The 21,427-nt window shown below is 42.8% G+C and overlaps 1 protein-coding gene across 1 annotated transcript in view; it reads right to left on the reverse strand.

The window, feature by feature from the left end:
• Window positions 1-8,926: 8,926 nt before the first annotated feature.
• The window catches only part of ABCB10 (ATP binding cassette subfamily B member 10), a 29,959-nt gene continuing 17,458 nt past the window's right edge, over window positions 8,927-21,427 (reverse strand). The window contains exons 6-13 of the mRNA XM_019527507.1: window positions 20,126-20,261; window positions 18,173-18,268; window positions 14,993-15,202; window positions 14,163-14,242; window positions 13,327-13,507; window positions 12,530-12,573; window positions 11,241-11,275; window positions 8,927-10,746 (exon numbers count right to left, since the gene is read on the reverse strand). Coding sequence (XP_019383052.1) covers window positions 10,455-10,746; window positions 11,241-11,275; window positions 12,530-12,573; window positions 13,327-13,507; window positions 14,163-14,242; window positions 14,993-15,202; window positions 18,173-18,268; window positions 20,126-20,261 — 1,074 coding nt within the window. The 3' untranslated portion in view covers window positions 8,927-10,454. The remainder of the gene's footprint in view (window positions 10,747-11,240; window positions 11,276-12,529; window positions 12,574-13,326; window positions 13,508-14,162; window positions 14,243-14,992; window positions 15,203-18,172; window positions 18,269-20,125; window positions 20,262-21,427) is intronic.

Genomic DNA, 21,427 nt, shown 5'->3' on the forward strand with positions numbered 1-21,427 from the left:
TCCCCAGGGCCAGGTTTCTCCTGCCGCCCGGCCGGGATACGGAGCCCCCAGCGGCCCCCAGGGCCCGGCGGGCCGAGCCGCCCGGCGTGCGCGGAGAGGCAGGGGCAGCAGCGAACATGGTGGGCAGAGGGGGCAGTTAGGGTAAGGTGGGGGAGAAGGACGCGCTCGTTCCGAGCCGCTTGACTCCGAGCCGCCGACGTCACGCCCTGCGCTGCGCGCCGCTTCTACGTAACACCCAGCCACGCCCCTTTCCAGAGCCGTTAACAGCCAACCTGACAGGGCATCCCACCTAGAGGAGGCGGGGCTTGTGTTCCACCAATGCGGGTAGGAGGGGCGGGGTCTGGTGCGCGGCCGCCAGCCTGTAGGGGCTAGGCTAGAGAGAGGCGCGGTTAGCTATGGCGCATGCGCAGAGCGGGGCTGGGGGGCGCTCTGTGTTAAACGATGTAGGATAATTACCGTATTTATAGGATAACGTCAACCTTTGAACACTGTGTAGTAAAAATGTTCAAAATGTGCGATCTGTACTTTTCCACCTATACTTTTTGATCAATACTTTTTCCACAGCCTGATGATGGGCCTTTGAGCCCAAAAGCTTGCAGAAAAGGATATTTTTTTGCGATTTCCCTGTTGGTCTAATGACAGGTATCCTTATGGAATCAAGAGGTCTAGGTTTTTCCATTTCTTTTTATCTCAGATGAACATGGCTACCAAGTACATCCACAAAATGTGTGATAATTTTTGAGGCAGCTCATTGATGCAGCTTAAGTAAAATCCAAGTCACTCTCAGGGAGCCTTAACCAACTTTTGGCTTTCAGCACTCTCTTATGGCTGCTGGCCTTGAAATAAATGCTTCAGCTTTGATGACCCAGTTCTCACTCACTCACTGCCATGAGCAATATAAAGTAAAAAAGATGATGTATTTGCATACTGATTTGCATATTTCTTCAGCGTACAATAGCTTTTCAGCAAATAATTCTGAACTCCCAATACAATAATTTCATATTTAAGACCTGGCAGTGCTGGGGGTGACAATGGTGTGCACCTGCCCTGCTGCTGGCTCAAGCTGCATGACACATGGGGGGCAGCACTGCGAGGAGAGCCCCATCCAGCGTTGAAGGGGTTGGGCTGGGGCTCTTCTTGCAGGCCCAGTGGCTGCCTTCCTGCAGCAGCCCTGGTCTCTGCTGCTCGTGCTGTCCCGAGGCCAGGGGAGGGGGGAAAAGGATACAGCCCCCACATGAACATGGTTAGGTGTGCAGGCTCCCACACCCCTTGCATGCTGCAAGCCCACACATGTCAGAGAGCAGATCAGTACTCAGGGCTCTGGCAACAGGAAAGTTGCTCTGTTCTTTTTCCACAGTCAGAAACACTTAGTGGAAGCTAAGAGCTACCATTGACCAAGCCCCCCCGCTCCCAGTCTCTCATGGCTAAGAATCACGACCATAGTTGCCCTGTGGATCAAGTGCTTGCAGTGGCCCTGGCTAGCAGCTCATGGCTACTTGCCCTCAGGAGCTTCTGAGGTCCCCCTCTGGAGAACTTATTTTCACATTTTGATCCTTTGACCCCAACATCACTTCTATCCCAAGAAATTAGTTGCATCTTTCACCCTTTGGCCTCACAAAGGGGTGATTAGTTAGCTGGGTGGGCCTTAAGGCCCATATTAATATGGAAGATACAAATAAGACAGGAGCTTCTGAGGCCAGGGCCAGTTGGTACCTGGGGACACTAGCCCCTTGTGCTGAAGCAGCCCTAAGCTAGTGGCCCCTGCACCCTCTACCCACTGCAGCAGTCTGGGTACCTGACTGCTGGGTACCTGCGCCAGCATCTGCCCCCTTGGACCTCCAGCCCCATGGCAGCACATCTGCTGGATCTAGATGGGAGTCATATGGCCACCAGTGCTATGTTATGGGCACTGCAGCAAAGCAACCTTCACCTCTGGGCCAGCTGCCAGTGGGCCATGGATGTGGCCTTTGGGCAGCACTGCTTTCATGTTTTCTAGTGCCCTGGCTCTGCCATCTGGACAGCTATCACCTAGAAGATGTGGTCCTTGCAGTGGCCTACTGTCAACGTTTCCCTTCCTGGTCCCAAATGGCCAGGAAGTCAGCCACCTCATCTACCCTCCAGCTGGGTCCTCAGTGCTGGCTCTGGGCAGGCTCCTCTGCCCAGGTCCCGCCCCTTGCCTCACCAATAGAGATCCTGGTCTTCCCCATTTAAAAATTGCAAATTCTTTGATAAAAAACCCCAAATTCTCTCATTAAAAAACCAAAAATCCATGTTCTTCTACGATTAAAATGAAATATCACTATATAGAGAGATCAGTTGGGCAATGTTTTATTGATATATTTTTATTGATATAACTTTAAAGGAATTCGGAAGCCTACCAGTGCCTCTATCATTATAGTAAACAAATTCTAAATATCTATACACTTTGGCATCTACTTTTAGACATCTGCCCTTGCCCCTCACTCCCAAACCACAGCCCCACCAGTGCCCCTCACTCCTAACCCACAGCCCCTGCCTCCTGCCAGCAGCTCTGTACCAGCACCAAGACATGAATCCATCTGCAGCTGTCCTACCTGCTGCTTTGTGGCTCAGAGCAGTGCCAGCCCTTGCTGTTCTGCTTCCCATGCCTGTACCCAGGCCCCAGTAATCCCAATGCCATGACGAGCTCAGGGACTGGCCTGGAAAAGCCCTTTCCGTTCCAAGCTGGCCTCCCCCTGCACAGGCTGCTCTAGAGGGGCAGGGGGTCTCTAAGCCCTACTCTGGTGGCCTCTCCTACCCGGAGCACTCACCCACCCCCGACACCCATCTCTCTCTCTCACACACCCCTACTGCCACTTCCACCTCTCCCCCTAGCCCATCATACACCCAAGAGGCTCCTGGGACCAGGAGCTGAGGCCGCATATCCCAGCACTGGAGTGGGCATGGGGCAGGGCTGCAGAGTGGCAATTGCCCCTGCAGCCTCAGCCCCTGCCAACATTCCAGAGGACTGGAAGAGTGCCACCGTAGTTCCCATCTTCAAAAAAGGGAAGGAGGAGGACCTGGGAAACTATAGGCCAGTTAGTCTTACCTCGATCCTGGGCAAGCTTTTTGGGAAAATTATGCTGGCGCATATCCACGAGGGGCCAGCAGGAGAGATCCTCCTTAGGGGCAACCACCACGGGTTCATCAGTGGCAGGTCCTGTCAGACAACCTGGTGGCCTTCTATGATCAGATCACCAAATCCTTAGATGCAGGGGTAGCAGTGGACGGAGTCTTCCTGGACTTTAGGAAGGCTTTCGACACTGTCTCTCACCCCATTCTGATTAAGAAACTGGGGGACTGTGGTGTCGACACCCACACAGTCAATTGGGTCATCAACTGGCTGGAGAGTGGTGGTGGATGGGTCATTTTCGACTTCGAGGAATGTGGGCAGTGAGGTTCCACAGGGCTCGGTCCTCGGGCCCACACTGTTCAACATCTTCATCAGCAACTTGGATGAGGAGGTAAAAAGCACCCTGTTCAAATTTGCTGATGACACTAAGACGTGGGGGGATGTGGGCACGCTAGAAGGGAGGAATAGGCTGCAATTGGACCTAGACAGGATACGGGGTGGGCGGATGAGGATAGGATGGGATTCAACCCTGACAAGTGCAAGGTGATGCCCCTGGGGAGGAACAACCAGCACCATACCTACAGGCTGGGGAACTCCCTTCTCGTCAGTACAGAGGCAGAAAAGGTTCTTGGAGTCATCATTGACTCCAAGATGAACATGGGGTGACAGTATGGGGATGTAGTCAGGAAGGCCAACCGCACCTTGTCATGCATCCACAGAAGCATCTCGAGCAGGTCCAAGGAGGTGATCCTCCCCCTCTATGTGACACTAGTCAGGCCACAGCTGGAGTACTGCGTCCAGTTCTGGGCGACGCACTTCAAGAGGGATATGGACAACATGGAGAGGGTCCAGAGGAGGGCCACTCACATGAACAGGGGGCAGCAGGGCAGGCCTTATGAGGAGAGGCTATGAGACCTGAACCTCTTCAGCCTCCACAAGAGAAGGCTGAGGGGGGATATAGTGGCCTGTTACAAACTAGTCAGGGGGGATCAGCAGGCACTGGGGAAGTCCCTGTTCCCCCGAGCACTTCCAGGAGTGACTAGGAATAATGGTCACAAGCTGGCAGAGGGTAGATTTAGGCTAGATATCAGGAGGCACTACTTCACGGTCAGGGCGGCTAGAATCTGGAACCAACTTCCAAGAGAAGTGGTGCTGGCTCCTACCCTGGGCGTCTTTAAGAGGAGGGTAGAAGTACATCTTGCTGGGGTCGTTTGCCCCAGTACTCTTTCCTGCCATGGCAGGGGGTTGGATTTGATGATCTACTCAGGTCCCTTCCGACCCTAGAAACTATGAAACTGGTCCTGCCCCTTCTCAGGGCTGGGCATGTAGGGCGAAAGATTTCTGGAGTGATGGTGGGGGTTGTAGGGGTGGCTTGGAGGTGGTGAGGTTTGTGGGTGGATTGTGGGGGGTCCCCTGCCTGTCCCTGGGCACAGCACACAGCCCCCCCAGCAGCAGCCACGGTCATTGGGGCATCAGGGGCCACTACTGGCAGAGCCCCCACCTCGTGGCCTGGCGCAGCCCCAGCTGCCTGGGATCTGGTGTCATATGTACCACATAGTGCGGGCCCGGCCCAGCCTGGGGGTGCGTGCCTTCAGGCACGACTGGGCTATTCTTGCTGTCATCCAGGGTTTCAACACAGCGTGCAGGGGCTGTGCACCCTTTGGCTGGGCCAGGTTCTGCCTCCGTGGAACCGGCCCAACCTGACAGTGCGTGGGGCACTTGGAGACAGAGCCCGGCCCAATCCGAGGTCATGCAGCTCTTGTGTGTGGTACTGGGGAACCCGGGTCACAGTGAGTGGCCTGGTCCTGCCCAAAAGTGTGCGCTCCCGGGCCAGGTCAGGCCTGCACCATATGGCACAGGGGGTGCCAAACCTCAGGCAGCCAGGTCTGTGTCGCACTACTGGGGGGAGGGGGAAGGGGGGGGCGCTCTGCTAGTAGCGGGCCCCGAGTGCCCCAATGGCTGCTGATGCAGGGGACAGGAAGCACTCAGTACTAACCCCTATATATATAACTTGGGGTTAGAACTTGCTGGTGAGATTTTACAAATACTTGCACTCTCTCACAGTTTTATATCCAGGTAAGTAATACATAGGGGCCTACCTAATTCATACATTTTGCATTTTTTGCAGAAACTGTGAATTTGGTAGGTCCTCCATAAAAAAATCCCTATCCCCACAAAATGGAAGAAAACAGCAGAGAGCCAGCAGGGGAGTAGGGAAGGTAGCTGCAAACAGAAAAGGGCAGGAAACCCTGGCGTCCTGGAGCACAGGGTTGGTGGGGGGTGGGGGAGGGAACAAGGGAGAGAGGGGAATATTGACTGGGGGCTCCCCAGGAAGTCCCGCCTCTCCCTGGAGATTGACAGGTAGCCATCTGTCAATTTTGGGGAAGAGGCAGGACTTCTGGGGTCCCTTGACTGGAGGTTTGGAGAGGCCTGCCACATGCTGCCGTGAAAATGGCACCTGATGCCATGCCAGGACAATGAAACACAGAGGTAGCCTCCATGAATTAGGTAGGTCCCTAGTAATAAGCCTTGGCCACCAGGCAGTCATAAAAACATGCATCAAGATTAAAAGTAGTGCATACAGGTTTTGACTAGATTAGGGTGCCACTGTGATTGTTCTTAAACATCTAATAAGATGACAGTTCCAACCCCAAAGAGCTTACGAGCTCAACGGGACTCAACTGCACTGGAAAATCCCATTTACTTCTCTTCTGTACAAGAGATGCTGATAACAACACAGAGAAAAGCCAGGGACAAAGAATATGCCATGTAAGAGGTGTACCCAACCTCCCATGGTGTTCTGCAGAAGGGTTAACAGAAATCCCTTCTTAAAATGGTATTAGGCAAAGGGGAGATCTGAACCAAATTTAATTTTCAAATCCCCAGTTTCTAACATGGATCCTGTTTAAATTATCCTTATTAGAGATTAATTGTATCCCTTGCATCTATGAGACTATTTCTGAACAAGTTTTGCCTCTGGAATAAGTCTGCTGTAGCACAGGTGAGTTTTGGGACCATATGATACAATCCTTTCCTGTTTCTAGAAGAGCCTGTTCTTACTATGGTACCTTAAAGAGATATCGGAAGACAGCAAAGGAGAGGCTCATGTTAAAAGAATCCCAAGCTTAAAAGGTGCTTACATTTGAAAAAAAGACCTGAAGAGAACTATTTACAAGTTACACCTCTTTTTCTATATACAGTGATCAGCACACATTGAGTTTCAGGTGCTGAAGAAGAATACAACATAACCACTAGGGTCATTAATTCCAAAAGATGCAGAATAGGGAAAACTTTTTTTTTTTTTTTAAACAGACCTCTAAAAATTCCCATCATATTGTGAAAACAGGACAGCTCCAACATGAGATGACAGGTACAATAAATGTTTTATTTATAAAATTTTAAATCCATAATAAAAAAGTTACTAAAAAATACAAGCAAGAGAGCAATGCTGAAAAAAATACAATCAGTTAATATAAACAAACAAGTTTATTTTAACAGTGGGAGTTGCAATGCATTGTTCTGTACCCCCATTACACTGGTTTTTGCTTGGTTTCTTTTCCTTCACCACACTACAGTGGACTCGAAGGCTGCATGAAACCAAATGGTCCTTGGTAAAACACGTCTATCAACATTGTCAGTGGCAAGGATGTTTTGGGGTGAGCTCTTTTGTTGGGCCAACTCTATTCAATAAAAAGACAGCACCCTAAGACATTTTTTCTCTGCATAATTCCTGGACCATCATGGCTACATCATCACTCTTACACTATCAAGTTTGGCAGAGACATACATTAACAGTTTACTAGAATTAGTCTTTATATGGGTAACCGTTCAAAAGATTCCCTTTTGAACCAGAGAGCAATACTTCAAGAGTTTTTAAAGACATACTGTATATTTAATGGTTTCCTTAGTAGAACTAAAGTCTTCCTACCAGCCTCAGAGCTAGACCTGTATAACTGCAGTAAAGGGTGCATCTGTACAGAATAGGTCCCTATTTTGGGTGTATGCAGTAAGCCACACCCAAATACAGCAGTACCTACATGAGTTGTAAGGTCTGTAGGTTATGCAGCTATTCACAGTGCCCAGCACAGCTCCCTGCAGTGGAGCATAAGTGCTGTGATAGACCTTTCATTTCCAACTGAGTACATTTTTCAAGGGTGCCTAAAGGACATAAGAATTCAAATGCCACTGAGTCTTACTAACAGATCAATTAGATATTTCTGAAAAATTCCCTCGTCCATCACATTTCTGGTTTGCCCCCATGAATGTTTCCCTCGGTTCTATCCTGAATAAGGGCCTGCTATAAACTCACATTGCTACTGTACCTGTACCTGACTGCTTAAGCTATGAATATAGGTGAAGTGCTGGACGAGCCCCTGATGAATAATTACCCATATGGAGTAATGGTTTTCCAGGTCTGGCCCATCACTGAGAAAGGGGTACATAGAGAAAATAATTAGTAGGTAGCACTGGTTAAAAATGTCCCTTAGCAGTACTTTTGAGTCTTGTAGATTTGGTATCGTCTTTTGGCACAATTGTTGCTTACAATTAAGAAAGGAAAGGAGAAAATCTAAAGCCTAGATCAGGGGTTGTCAACCTGGGGGTACTTGGGAAGGCCCCAGGGGGTACGCAGCAGTGGCCTGGAGAAGCAGGGAGTGGGGCCACTTTTGTTTCCGTGCTGCCAGTGCTTCTGGTTTTGCCACTGCACACCGCTGGCACTTCTGGTTTTGTCACTGCGTGGGTGGGTGGACAGAACCCCACCCCCAGCCCATAACTGGCTGCTGGGGTTCACCGACCGAAAAAAGGTTGAAAACCCCTGGCCTAGATTAATGGATATTAATTAACATCTAGAAATATTTTTAGTATTCCTTTTAAGTTTCATAAAATGGCTTAATTATTAAAATTAGAAAATAAGCCACTTAAGGCTTTCAGTAATTCTCTCTGAAATTCAAGGATGTTGAACATCCATTGACAACAAAATTTGTCTGCTGTATTCCTCATGTCCACATCCAGAGATGTTCCTGGAATGAACACTTGCACGAAAATGCTGTACCCCATTCAAGCATCAATATTTAACACTTCTGCCTGAGAGAATTATGAAAATCTACGATTTGCTGACAGTGGGTTTTAGCAGTAGGTATGTTTCCCAGAACAGATAGATCTCAGGTGACCTGCAAAGTATATAAGTTCTTATTTGACCTTGTGAATTTTCATCCCCTACACAAAGCACAGATAGTTTATATTTGAAGAGGGTTCCCCCCCCCCTTTTTTTTAAATGTAGAAAAAAAGAACAATCAAGCCTCATCTTCCCAGCTTTACTATAATGCTCTAACATTTGTGTCCTCATATCTTACTTGAAGGGGACAGAGTTAGATCTCCAACTACTTTAAGACAGCTTTTATCCCTACCGAATTCTACAAAGGTGCTGGGGGGATGGAAAGGGGGAGAACATTAGTTCATGTGAACATCTTAGTTCAATTAAGAATTCTAAACTATTAGATGAAAATTATATCTTTTATACCTACCAGATACCCAAAGTGCATTTCAGAAGCCTCTACTTTTCTAAATACACCTTTGTTTGGTTTGTTCTTTGGTCAAATAATAACATCTATATTCTCCTCCAGACAAACATCCCAGGAAATGTATTGAGAATCATTATTTAAAACAAGACACTAAAAGTAGTAAAGATGCCAGCAGACAGACAGATATGGATGCAGTAAGACTCTCTCAAACTTCCCTTTCTTGAGATTGATAAAAACTATGCCCTAGAAACCTACCCATCTACAGTACAAAATTATAAACAGTGGGAAGCCATTACTAGACTGATTCATTCAGATCTGCACTTGTCATGGGCAAGTGCTGTCAGACGCCATATTTGGGCACAATATGCCCCTGTAGGAAAAATTAGATAGATGACTTAAATCACTATTTATGGTCTTGTTTGTTTGGGTTTAAGAAGTAAAAAGAAAATGGATTTTTCTATTGGTCGAACATTTTAAATACTGGGCCACCAAATAAAAAAAAAAATGGGCTTCTCTAACAAATTGGAGCCTCTTCTATACTCTCCAAGTATATTTGCATTACTTGCATAAATAAGGGCCAAAAATCAGAGAGACTTCCCCTTTTTTACTTCTAGTTATTATCAACATCATCATATACTATGTTCTGTTTTAATTTTGTATAAACTGGTAGAATGGATAATCTTAATGTATACTATTAGCAAATATTATAAATTATAAACTATATAAATGCTATAATTATATTATATAACAATTTTATTGTTCATTTTATTGTACTGTTTTAGCAAAACCTATTAACTAAACTACTACTAATAAATAGGTATCTTTTTGCCCAAGGGTTTGGCTATCATGGGAGTTAAGAAAATGTTAAATGGTGACTACAAATCCTTCTTATCATAGTTGCTTGGCTTTCAGGTTTGGGGAACTTATCCCAAATTTCACTTCACTAATCTTCACAATTAGATCACAAAACTTCAATAATCCCCTGGTTGCCCTCACAGGTTTTCATGACTCGACAAGACCTAAATTTTTAAGAAAAAAAACAACCTGTAAGAAGAAATTTTTGCTTGCTTCTTTAGTGTACCTTGTAAAGTGACAAAAAAATGCAGCAATCTTTATTCCGATTCAGTTTCATTACACAAAGATGGCCTGAGGACTTGCAAAACAGAGAAGGTAGGATTTTTCTGAATTGTATCTGCTAAAAATACTTTTCACATTGATTAAGCTTCATTTGTCTTAACTGTAAAAATCATGTGTTTTAAGGACTAGTACTTTGTACCAAGCTTCAAGTAATTTTTGTCTATAAATAATTCTTTATGTTGTTGCTGACTGATCATAACTCAATTTCCAGTTCTATTTTGGAAGAAAAACTGGGGCGGAAGGGGAAGAAAGGAAGCAGCATTACAAAAAAAGGAGATGTGAATAGTACATTTTCAGATACCACTAGGTGTCTCACATTCTTTAGCTTCAAACACTAAATACCAAAGTAGTGATCAGTACAAAAAGTAAGAGAAGATGGTGGTGAAGTTACCAGAATGTGTAGTTCTGCATTCACTAAATCTTGAACTTGCTTGTGAACAGTTCATTGCTATACAGTGCATTAAAACAGCCAAGATCCCATACTGTACAAGTTCAAATATTCCAAAGCAGAAAAGTCTATATATTGAAAACAAATCTCAGTGTTGTGGACATTTAAAAAGATACAATTATTTAAAACCTCTGAATGAAAAGAACACATCTAAGTTTCTAAAGGATAATTTTACCCTTTGAATAAAACGCAGCACTTACTTTATATATCTTGAAACATAAGTTATATTCTTTGTAGATTCCACCTCTTATAATTAACTTCATAGATATTCTGTTAAAGCATTCTTCTTTTGAGATTTTAAATTTAATGAAAAGGTTTCACTGTTCTGAAGGAAAGCTTGTTTCTTCATTAGTTTCCTGAAAAGTCCATCTGGATTTGCAAGAAGTTCCTCGCGTTTTCCACATTCAGTAATTCTTCCCTGGTCAAGAACTGCAACAGAATCAGCATTTTGAATGGTGGACAGACGATGGGCAATAATTAGGACTGTTCTCCCTTCCATTAGCCGATCTAGAGCTTCCTGCACTTGATACTCATTTTCAGCATCCAAAGCACTAATTCACAGAAAAAAAGAAGGGAAAAAAGTGTCATTCACCTCTAAAATCATCACAACCTGGTTTGTACTAGGCTACTTTCTGTAAAAGTTCCCACTACTGCTATACAACACACACATTACGCAATACTGAACAGTCACTAAACATGGTAAGAAATGGAACCCCCTGAAAACTTTATATTAAGGTACTGACTGTCCTTTAACAAAGTGGCTTACAGAGGCTCTCCAACTGCTTAAGGATTGGAAAGTATATCGTGTTTAGTGGAGAGAAAAATGACCAAAGGTCATGCAGAATCTGTAGGAGAAGTGGAATCAGATCACCCTAATACCTAGTTGCCTGCTCCAAGTATAAGACACCGCTAAGCTTCGTTATCTTGCTGGGATCATTTGATCTCAGCGGTATTCCTCCTAGAGCAGGGGGATTGGACTCAATGATCTTTCAAGGTCTCTTCCAGCCCTTAATTTCTAAGATTCTATGATTATTTTCTTCCTTACCTTGTTGCTTCATCTAGCAGTAGGATTTTGGGATTCTGAAGAACAAAATAAAATTGGTTCAATTACAGCATTATACAAGAGATATGCATTCAGTGTATGTAACTAAACTTAAGCTGACTAAAACTTCAATTTCCATGATGAAGCAAATAAACTTGCTTGAATGTAGTCTGAACTAACCCCAAAATAAGTCTACACTTCAAAAAGAACCAACACAAAATGATTCAAGTCTTTTGAATTCTACTTTCTACCAGTACAGGTAAGATGCAAGAAATCACCATGATAAAAAAGTTAGACAAAAGAAATTTGTCTCTTCAGTGTCTTCACCTTGAAGATTTCAAAGTGTGCTGGATTGTCAATTTTGCCTTATAATTAATTACGTAGGATTTCCTGCTGAATCACCTATACTTCCTGTACAGCCACGCTCCCTCCTAGCACATACAAACACAACATTTGCCTTGCACTATGGAAACAGCAGCTTCCTAGGGGACTAGAATGCATGCTGTACCTACCCATCTCCTTTCAAGATAAGATTGCAAAATTGGAAAATATATAAAAGATGTAATATTCTGTGGAATGACCACATAATGTATTCCTAAAAACTAGGCCAAATAGTCGGAATTAGCAGGATATTTTTTTAAAAATCAGTAATTAAGACAACACCACACCTTCTTCTTCACCCTTCCCTTCCCCTACCACAGATTGTCGCTCCACAACCAAGGCCAACACCTTGGTTTATTAGAAGCATGTTGAGTTGCATCAAATTTGGGAACATCTCCAAAAATAATGTAAACAAACCCAGCCCTAATTAGATGAGAGACTGAAATGCAATTAGAATGCACTATGGGACTGCTGCAGTGGCAAAAGTGTTGATTATAAACCAAGAGTAAATAAGATATAGCCATTAGAATGAAAGTTCTCTTCCTCTGAAGAACAACAAAATCAACAGCATTCACAGGTTTATTGAAGAAAGGCTGCCTTCTGAAGATAGTCAAATTTACCTAACCTTCTCCTCCTCAAGGGAAGGTACACCTTTCTATTTTTGACCAGAAAGAGGGACTCCTCACTACCACCCCAGCCACAGAGGAACCTTTACAGAATTTTTTTTTAACTAAAGTGCCCAGAAAACTACAATATTCACAGCCAAGAACCTGGCTTGAAGTGGGAGAGAGACACATGGGAAGAGTCAAGGACACAGACACTAAAGGACATTTGTACACATGATTGTGTTGCAGCACCATGTTTTTAAAAGCAAATTAAAACAAATTAGAGCTCCTTGGGCTTTGGCTTACCTTGAGCAAAGCTCGAGCAATTGCAATTCGTTGTTTCTGTCCTCCTAAGAAAAGAGGTTTTATTCAAATGAAATGTAAAACAAGAAATTGATTGAAATTAAAAGGTCTACACTAGGCATGACAAACATATGGCCCCATGGGCCAGTCTGGGACTAGCCACCTGCAAAGTGCCCACAGTGCCAGGCCCAGCCCGCATGTCACATACAGCACGGGGCTTGCTGTGCACTCAAGTGTGCAGGGCAGCATGGGGCACATGCTGCCTACAGCACTGCAGGCAGCACAAGGGATTAGTCCAGGGCATCACATGCAGCCCACTCACTAGACCCCGTGCAACACTGGGTCCAGCCCATACAACATGGGCAAAGCACACCTTGTGCCAGCCCCATATGCCACAGGCACAGCAAACCCCAGAGCCAGTCTAGATTGGGCCATGCTGGAGCCAGTACACAGGCCAGTCCAGGGGGCACTACGTGGAGCGCATATCCCATGGCAGCCCCCTAGGCTACTTGTACTATGCACGGTGCCAGATCTGGCCCACAAGCCATATGCAGTGAATGGAGCCAGTCCAGAGACCTGCATGCTGATACAGTTCCATGGGCTGCATGTTTGATACCCCTGGTCTAGACCGATAGGAACTAGGCTATGTGAATCATAGAAGTTATATGCCAGGGATACACAGGGTAGAAAAAATAATCAAGTGTCAGGGGCAACTAGTACTCAGACAAAAGCTAACCAATAACATTCACATTTTGTTCTACGAAGTCTTTTTAAAAAAAAAAAATATAGCGAAGTTATACCTGAAAGTAAAACACCTTTTTCTCCAACTACAGTGTCATATCCTTTTGGAAAGTCTCGGATAAAATTAGCAGCATTAGCTACTTCAGCAACCCTCTGGATTTCTTCAGCAGTTACAGCAGAAGGATTCTCTGCACCATAGGCAATATTTTCAGCAATAGAACAGGAGAACAGAATTGGTTCCTGATAAATTCAAAAGCATAGCTAATGTGGTATTACCTACAGTACGTGCATTTTCTTAATAACTCTCAAGCAAAAAGAAATCCCATTTATGAAGTTAAGCATTCAATTTACTTTATATATAAGTAAAAGCTACAGCAAACAGGAGAGCAACACATTCTTAATTCAACAACCTGCTGTGAATTAAGTAGAGTGCAAACCACACAGATATGAATGAACCAGATTCTACTGTACCAATTATGAAGACTCTGTAAAAATAAAGTACAACTACCAAACTGTTTGGGTGACTCATCTTTAAAGGAGCAGCTGAATGTCTCCTTTGTTCACGTCTGAATGGTTCATCTTTGAAATCCTTTTTTGCATTATGAATAAGATTTACATGGAAAACAAATCAAAGCTGTTTGTGTTCTAAATTCTTATCACGTACTTTCCAATCAGTACACCACACAACAGGAGTTTCACCAACAGACACTCTTTGAAAAAATACTTGCCTATGCAACATACATTTATAGGACACACACACACAAGCAGCTTGGGACTAGTTTTGAACACAACATAATAGCAAATAATTAAGGCTCGAGTGGGGAAAGACTATATTGTAAAAGTAGGCAGTGATAGTTGATTATTCATTCATACAAACGTTTCCTTCTTTCCTTACCTGACTCACTGTTCCAATTTTAGTTCTGAACCACAGTGGGTTTAGTTGACGGATATCAAAGCCATCAACAGTGATGGCACCTGAAATTAAAGAAAAACACTAAGTTGAGCATCATTTAAGGTTGTTTACACAAAGGCAAAAAGAATAGGCGAGGAACATATCTGAGTTTTGAAGGGGGCACATAAGAGCTATGCTCTCCACCTCTAGACATAGCACCAAGGTGGTATTCTTTATAGAATGTTCATCTATTCATTCCTTATTTACAAGCTTTACAACACTTGTTTAAACACCTGAAGCAAGACTATCTTCATCTGTACAGCATGAAGAGCAAAATGTGCATGGAGCCTCCCTCTTGCACTATAGCCATTTATACTATCTATCCCTCTGTTACCCAGAGCACAAGGGATGATGCAGGACAATACCACGGCCAATACTAGTCTCTTGAGTGGGTGGGGGAGGAACAAGGTTACTTCATAAACATAGGCGTTTTTTTTATTTAAAGTGCAAGGATCATTCCTTTCCCTCTCTGAACTGGCTGCCCTCCTCACAAGTTCCTACAGAGCTTAGTTTTTTAAACAAACACACTTCATCAGCTCCAAATCAAAGTGATTTTTTACATAGGAGGAGTCATAACTTGGTAGATGTGCTACTAAAACAGACACCATTCACCAGGTACTCTCCTCCAAAAAAATAGAAACATTGCATATGTTTAACATTCAGGTAGGACCTCAACTTAAAATTCTTGCATTAAACCACTTGTTATTCCCAAAGCACGCATTAAGTGCAGAATAACAACTCCTAGTGACAGCAACATTAAAGTACAAACATACCCGAGATGGGATCATACAGCCTCAGCAAAAGTGATACAATAGTTGATTTGCCTGAGCCACTTGGGCCAACCACTGCCATGACAGAGCCAGCTGGAATGGAAAGACTGAAGTCTTGAAAAATTGAAACTTCTGGACGTGCCGGATAAGCAAAATGGATCTTTCTGAATTCCAAAGCCCCTCTGAAATGGTCTTCATCCAACACAACACCAGCTGGTCAATAAACAAAGAACGACAATACAGAGAAAAAACAACCTTAGTGACAGCAAAAATACAACTGACGGCTTAGATGCCTATATAATAACAGGCAATGTCAAATTAAGGAGCAAAATATTAAGCTTGCAGCAATCCTAAGTGCAGCATCTATTTTGCAAAACTATAATGGTTCTGCACCATATTTAATACATGTGACCTAAGGCTCCCAGCATAAAACAGTCCAACTATATCACTTCATGCCAATCTCATCTCTCACAGGGATGTGGCTGCAGGCTAAAGCATAGAGTTTTGCACAATGTTTTGCTACTACTTCTGAATCATTTTTTAACATTTCATCGTAGGTCAGGATGCATCTAAATATTATCATCATCATCTAACAACTAGTCTTCTTGAATGCAGCCTCAAACCAGCTTATACATAAGTGATTCTGTAGGTATCGCAGCAATAGGGAGAGTTTAGAACCTAGTGATACTGGGTGTGTCTACACGAGATGGTATGTTACCACAGCAATGACCTAGGTTGCAGTAGATCATTGCTACAGAGACGTAGTTTTAGCCGGCATGAACCACGATGCCTACACTACTGTGCAGTAGTGTCAGAAACAACCCAAGTGCTGTCAGGACTGCACAATAACATCAGGTACTTAAGCAAATGCTAAATGACCGCGCAGTAGTAACAACTGCAGTGTGGCACAGGTGTAGACATGCCTACTGACTACTAAGGGAGATGTTGCTTTGGCTGAACTAGATACATTTTTAATTGTTACAACAAAGTGGAACCCACTACTACAAGGCAAGTCATTTTGTAAGACAGTGCAACAGGAAAATCCAAGTGACAGACCTAGAGACTCAAGTCCATGTACCAGATACAGCAAGGCAAATGGTGTATACCCCTCATTCACAGCCCTTTCAATGTGCCTCAGCCCTTTTCTGCGACACTCCCCACTCTTTGGGCAAAAGCAACACAGTCTGTTCTAAGCTTTGCTTCTGAGCTAAAGCAGTCACTGGAACTCAACTGTTTTGACACTTTTTTGAGATCAGGTTACTAATGGCCATTTCTCAGATTTATAAAGTGAAAAAAAAAAAAAAAAAAGTAAGTTCTAGCAGAGGTGTCAAATGTAGTCTGTAGGCCAGATCCAGCCTGAGAGGCTCCTGGAGCGGCTAGGAACCTGGCACTGGGGTGAACAGCAAGAGCCTTAACCCCTGCAGCTCCTTATCTCAACAGTGGTTCATGCACCCCTGGAGGTCAATGCCATCATTGTTGCTTGCTCCAGACAAGAGTTCAGATCCTGCTTGGAGGGAACCCCAATTCAGTTCTGATTAAACCTGGGGGGCTAAGTGAGTGTGAGAACCTTTGATTTATAAAATAAGACGATCAAGCATCATTCTTTGGCAAAAACTCATTGTGCAAACTTAAAACTCAGGTTTTTACTGGAAAAGTTACTGTCTTTTGAAGCACAGCATTACATTTGAAGAACAAGAATTAAAAGAAAATTAACACTAGACAAAGTTGTAATGTGTGTGGCTCAAGGAAGACAATTTTTCAGGTCCCAATAAGGCATATGAAACCTCTAAATCCATAGATTAGGCCTTATCTTTTAAATAAAAAGATATGTATTAGTGATCCACAAATTATTTGAGCAACAATGTTGAAGGAACTGTCCATAAGTGCACTGAAAGTACCTTAATATAATTATACATTTCATACATGCAACAGATGCATAGACTAAACTTAGTACAGTTATGGTATTTAGTGTATTCAAAGGAAACTTGGCAGCAGACATGGATGAGTATAACAATTAGCATTCATCTCCAGGAAGTTCAACAAATTTAATGTCTGAAAAATTCCATTTTTGATTCTCCTCAAAATTCCTCCCCTTTTCTTAGGCTCTTATCTTTATTTACTTCTAGTGTAGTAAACTGCTATTACTATGTCAATAGTGGAAGAGTATGGATACAAAACTGCTTAAGATGTAAAGCCATTGGAGGTACTGATTTTAAATCTTAACCTAGCATAGAAATATTATGTGCATGCTGAAAAAAACCATATTTACTCTGTGCTATCTTCATACACTTTCCCATTATTCCAGATATTAAGTAGAATATTCTAATGCCCATCACAAAAAATTGCACTATTGCTTCAGCCAGTACATGAAGTCTGATGCAAAAAGTCTTTCCTCCGAGTATTACTGCAAAAATATATCAAATGCAATTTTGTATGCAACTTCATTTCCCTTTTGGGTTCTAGATCTGTAGAAGAATACTGTGACTGGATCTTGATATCTATATGGTATCAAGAAAAGAAAAGAAAACTGGGATGAGTAAAGGTGAGAATCAAGTAATACAGCAAGTAGACATTTCATGAGAACTTGGGAAAAGGGAAATATTTTTGTTGGCTTTATTATTGTTCTAAAATAACCTCTGAAATGTTGGAGGGAGACCTATGTTCTCCTCTGAAGTTGTTTTGTATTGAAAGATATTAAAAACTTATGAGGACAGGCTGAAGGAATATTGTTCCTGGAGACTTTTTTGCACCCTTCTAGTCTGTTAGGTATTTAGCAGGTATAGACAGACATGTTAGTTGTCTTTTACAAAACTAAAACTAAAAAGTGCAATTCTGAGGAAAACCCCCTTCTTTCTTCCTCTCATCCTTATGCTGTAAAGCTGATACAAAGGAGGGCTGTCACTATAGTACTGCAAAACTCAAAGTTCTATGAACAAAGAATCAGAGGGCGGCCAAGTACCACATTCAGAAGCACATCTTGAACAAATAAAAAGCAAATTTTGAAGTCAAACTCTATGCTTGTAAATTTCCTTTAAATATTTTCGTAAGATATTGACACAGTTTTTACTGTACCTAGTTCCACTGAGAATATTAAAAGTTGATGTTAGCTTTCATTATATAAACTTCGTCACAAGCTTAGTAATTAATCTAAAAACATTAACGTAGAAATAAAATAAAACCCACCATTAAATGGAAGTTCTGGCTTCCTTTCAAGAAGTTCCCAAAGGCGTCCTCCAGCACCTAATCCTTTTGTTAGCTCAGAAAAGAAAGAGCTCATACCTAAAGAAAACACAAAACAAACACACACAATAACCATACATCACTAAAGTATGTGGAAAACATGAGAAGAAATTAATCAGTTGTGTTCATAGCAATTTGTAAAATAAAACTATGCAACTTAGACATGAAATATTAGAAATCTTAATACTTATGAAAGTGAGCTTACAACTTTAAAAGAAATCTTTACCAATTTCAGTGGAAGATACATGTGTGTGCAACTGTTACAATGAAAAAGGATGAGAGTTACAGGATATTTCTGCAGATTTCACTGTAAGGATTGCAATTATGACAATTCATTCCTTACAAAGAACTTTCCATAAAGCATATGAAACTTTAACACAAATTCTATAGGAAGGCTCTTTCATTTCTATTGCATCCTGAGGTGACGCTGAAATGAACTAGAAATTCTCCAAAAGCAACAAGTAAATGCAAAAGCTACTTTAGCCAAGTACAAAAATGAGTTCAATATAGAACGGTCCTATTTTTACACTGAGTTCAATGTATTCTACAGTATACTACCCTTACATTTTCAAAGTATTGTACATTTGCACACTGATAAATACAGAACTCCTCAATGGGAAAACTGAAAATATTGGCAGTAGTTAGGGAACAGCCAGAAAACAGTTTGGGTTTTGTAGCAACAGCAAAATTCTTGTCAATATGAGAAAGAAACATGCTTATTGCAAGCATTTAGGTGAAGAAATAGAAGTGTATTCTATCTCTGTTCTTTACTGCCTTCCATGAACGACGGCTCTGCACAGTCAGCTGCAGCCCGCAAAAGTTTGTTTTATTATATATTTAAAAAAACAAAAAAACAAAAAAAACCTACTTTGGCTAGTTTATAAAATGCAAATCTACTCTACCTTCTATCTGAAATATAGTAAATAGTATAACAGAAGCACCATTCATTCTTAAGAGAATTCAAAATAGTTCCCAACCTATATCTTATCTTCATTTTTTGGGTGGTACAATACTGATGAACATTCCCCAAGAGAAGCAGTTAGTCTCTGGGTCAGTAGATTACAAATTCTAATCTTTACTGATGAAGGAAGGGAATAAAACAAGAAAGGAAAGAGAGCCTTTGCTGCCTCTATGACATGGTCTCTTAAAGAACTGTTCTAACTTTATGCAAATGAGTGTCGGAATTACAGCAAAACTTCTACATGCCTTCCTTCCTAAAAATAATTATCCTAAACAGAGACACATTTTATTTCATATAAAACCTAAATAATTCCCAATGCAAAGTCAGATCATATCTGAATGCACTTTGAAGATTTAACCTCTGCAATTGGAGCAGGGGAAGAGCTTTAAACCATTTGGTAATAGAATTAAAGACTTTTGATTTTCATAGCAACTGACCTTTCCAAAAATATATTTACAAATCTTCCCAAAGATCATTCCATCCCATCAGGACACAGATTAGAGCTAAACTGTGCTCAATGGCGACAGATAACAGAACAAGGAGCAAGGGTCTCAAGTTGCAGCCAGGGAGTTTTAGGTTGGATATCAGGAAAAACTCTCACTAGGAGGGTGGTGAAACACTGAAACAAGTTACCTAAGAGGTGGTGAAATCCCCATCCTTGGAGGTTTTTAAGAGCTGGCTCAAGAAAGCCCGGGCTGGGATGAACTAGTTGGGGATGGTCCTGCTTTGAGCAGGGGGTTGGATTAGTTGATCTCCTGTGGTCCCTTCCAACCCTAATTTTTTGTGATTCCAAGACTCTTAAGGAAAGCCAAAAATTAAGAGGTTCGGGTTTTAATTTTATTATTTTTTTTTATACAAGAGACTAGTACCTTTTGCTGTACTCTGAAACATAACTTTAGGTTATAATTTGAAATCATATGTTTCATATTCCATACCTCTAATGCTTACTCCAACCCAGAAGGCATACATCAGGAAGGAAGAGAGTTCACCAACTGTCATTTGGGCACTGGTCATGAGTAATCCTCCTTTGTACAGAACAGAGAGGACAAACAAGTTCCCAGAAAGCCCAGTCTGGAGAACAAGAGAGAAGTCTGAATTCGAATTGGATTTTTTCATAAACATCTAAAATTTCACCTTCTGAAAATTTTGGTATTTCATTTTAGAACAAAAACATCACCTGGGTAAGTAGATCCAAGTGAAATCTTAAAACTTTAGTTTACTTAAACTTTCTGGGCTTCTCATCCCAACATCTTGCCTACATTTGAAAGCTTTGCCTGGCAGGGCCTCAGAGCTCAAGTATTTAAGATCAGTTAAAGCTCTCTCCAGAATGCAAAGAAATACTGTGCAGTGCCCTCAATTGATCCTTCCTTCTCTAAACCATAAGCAGCTGTGATAGACTTCAGAAGACACAGAGTGCCCAACCTTCAATTAAGAGAGAAGGGATAACCACAGTTCCTTTCCTCTCTAGTAAAAATGTATTTTATATAAAGACACATAGATTTGCAGCCAGATGCTATTATACATTATAGACCTGGTTACCACAGCTGCTGCTGCTACATTAGGGGGTCCATTTTGCCCAGAAACAGTCTGTATGAACCCAAGCCGCTATAACTAGGGACCTACCTAAATTGTGGCAGAAGTGCACCGTGCAATGGCTCCTTTAAGTCTCTCTTTTAGTTGCATACCCCCTCCCCCACTGACTGGTCAAGGAGCCCCTGCAACACCACCACTGGCTGCTGATCAGCCAGGAGGCAAAAACCACAGCATATTTAAAACTATGTTTTTTTCTAAGTCTGTGAGAGATGGGCCCTATTCGATTAGGATTCAGCCCAAATCAGGGACAGTGATTCGATCCGTTGATTCGGATCACCCGTCACGTGACGGTTCGATGCTGATTCAGCGAATCAGCAATTCGGACACAGGTACAGCTTTAAAAGTTTTTTCTACATACCTTGAGGTAGCAGTGCGGCTTATGATCACTGCAGTGCTGGGGCAGATGCAGTGTCCCACAGCAGCGCAGGGAGCTCTCCAGCATGCTCAGCAGTTAACCCAAAAGTGGACTGGAAATACTTCTGGGTCTGCTGGGGAGTGCGCTGGGCTCCCATGCCCCCCCTGGTTTGGTGATCAGCCACAGGGGGATGCTGGGTGCCCACCCCAGTCCCAGGAGGCACCAGTTGCCAAGCTGGGGACTGGGAAGGGGGGGGGGGGGGGCAGGGGGGCCCGGGAGGATGCCCCCC

This window comes from Gavialis gangeticus, unplaced genomic scaffold (genome assembly GCF_001723915.1).
Source record: "Gavialis gangeticus isolate Ggan-Ray unplaced genomic scaffold, GavGan_comp1, whole genome shotgun sequence".
NCBI classification, from domain to species: domain Eukaryota; kingdom Metazoa; phylum Chordata; order Crocodylia; family Gavialidae; genus Gavialis; species Gavialis gangeticus.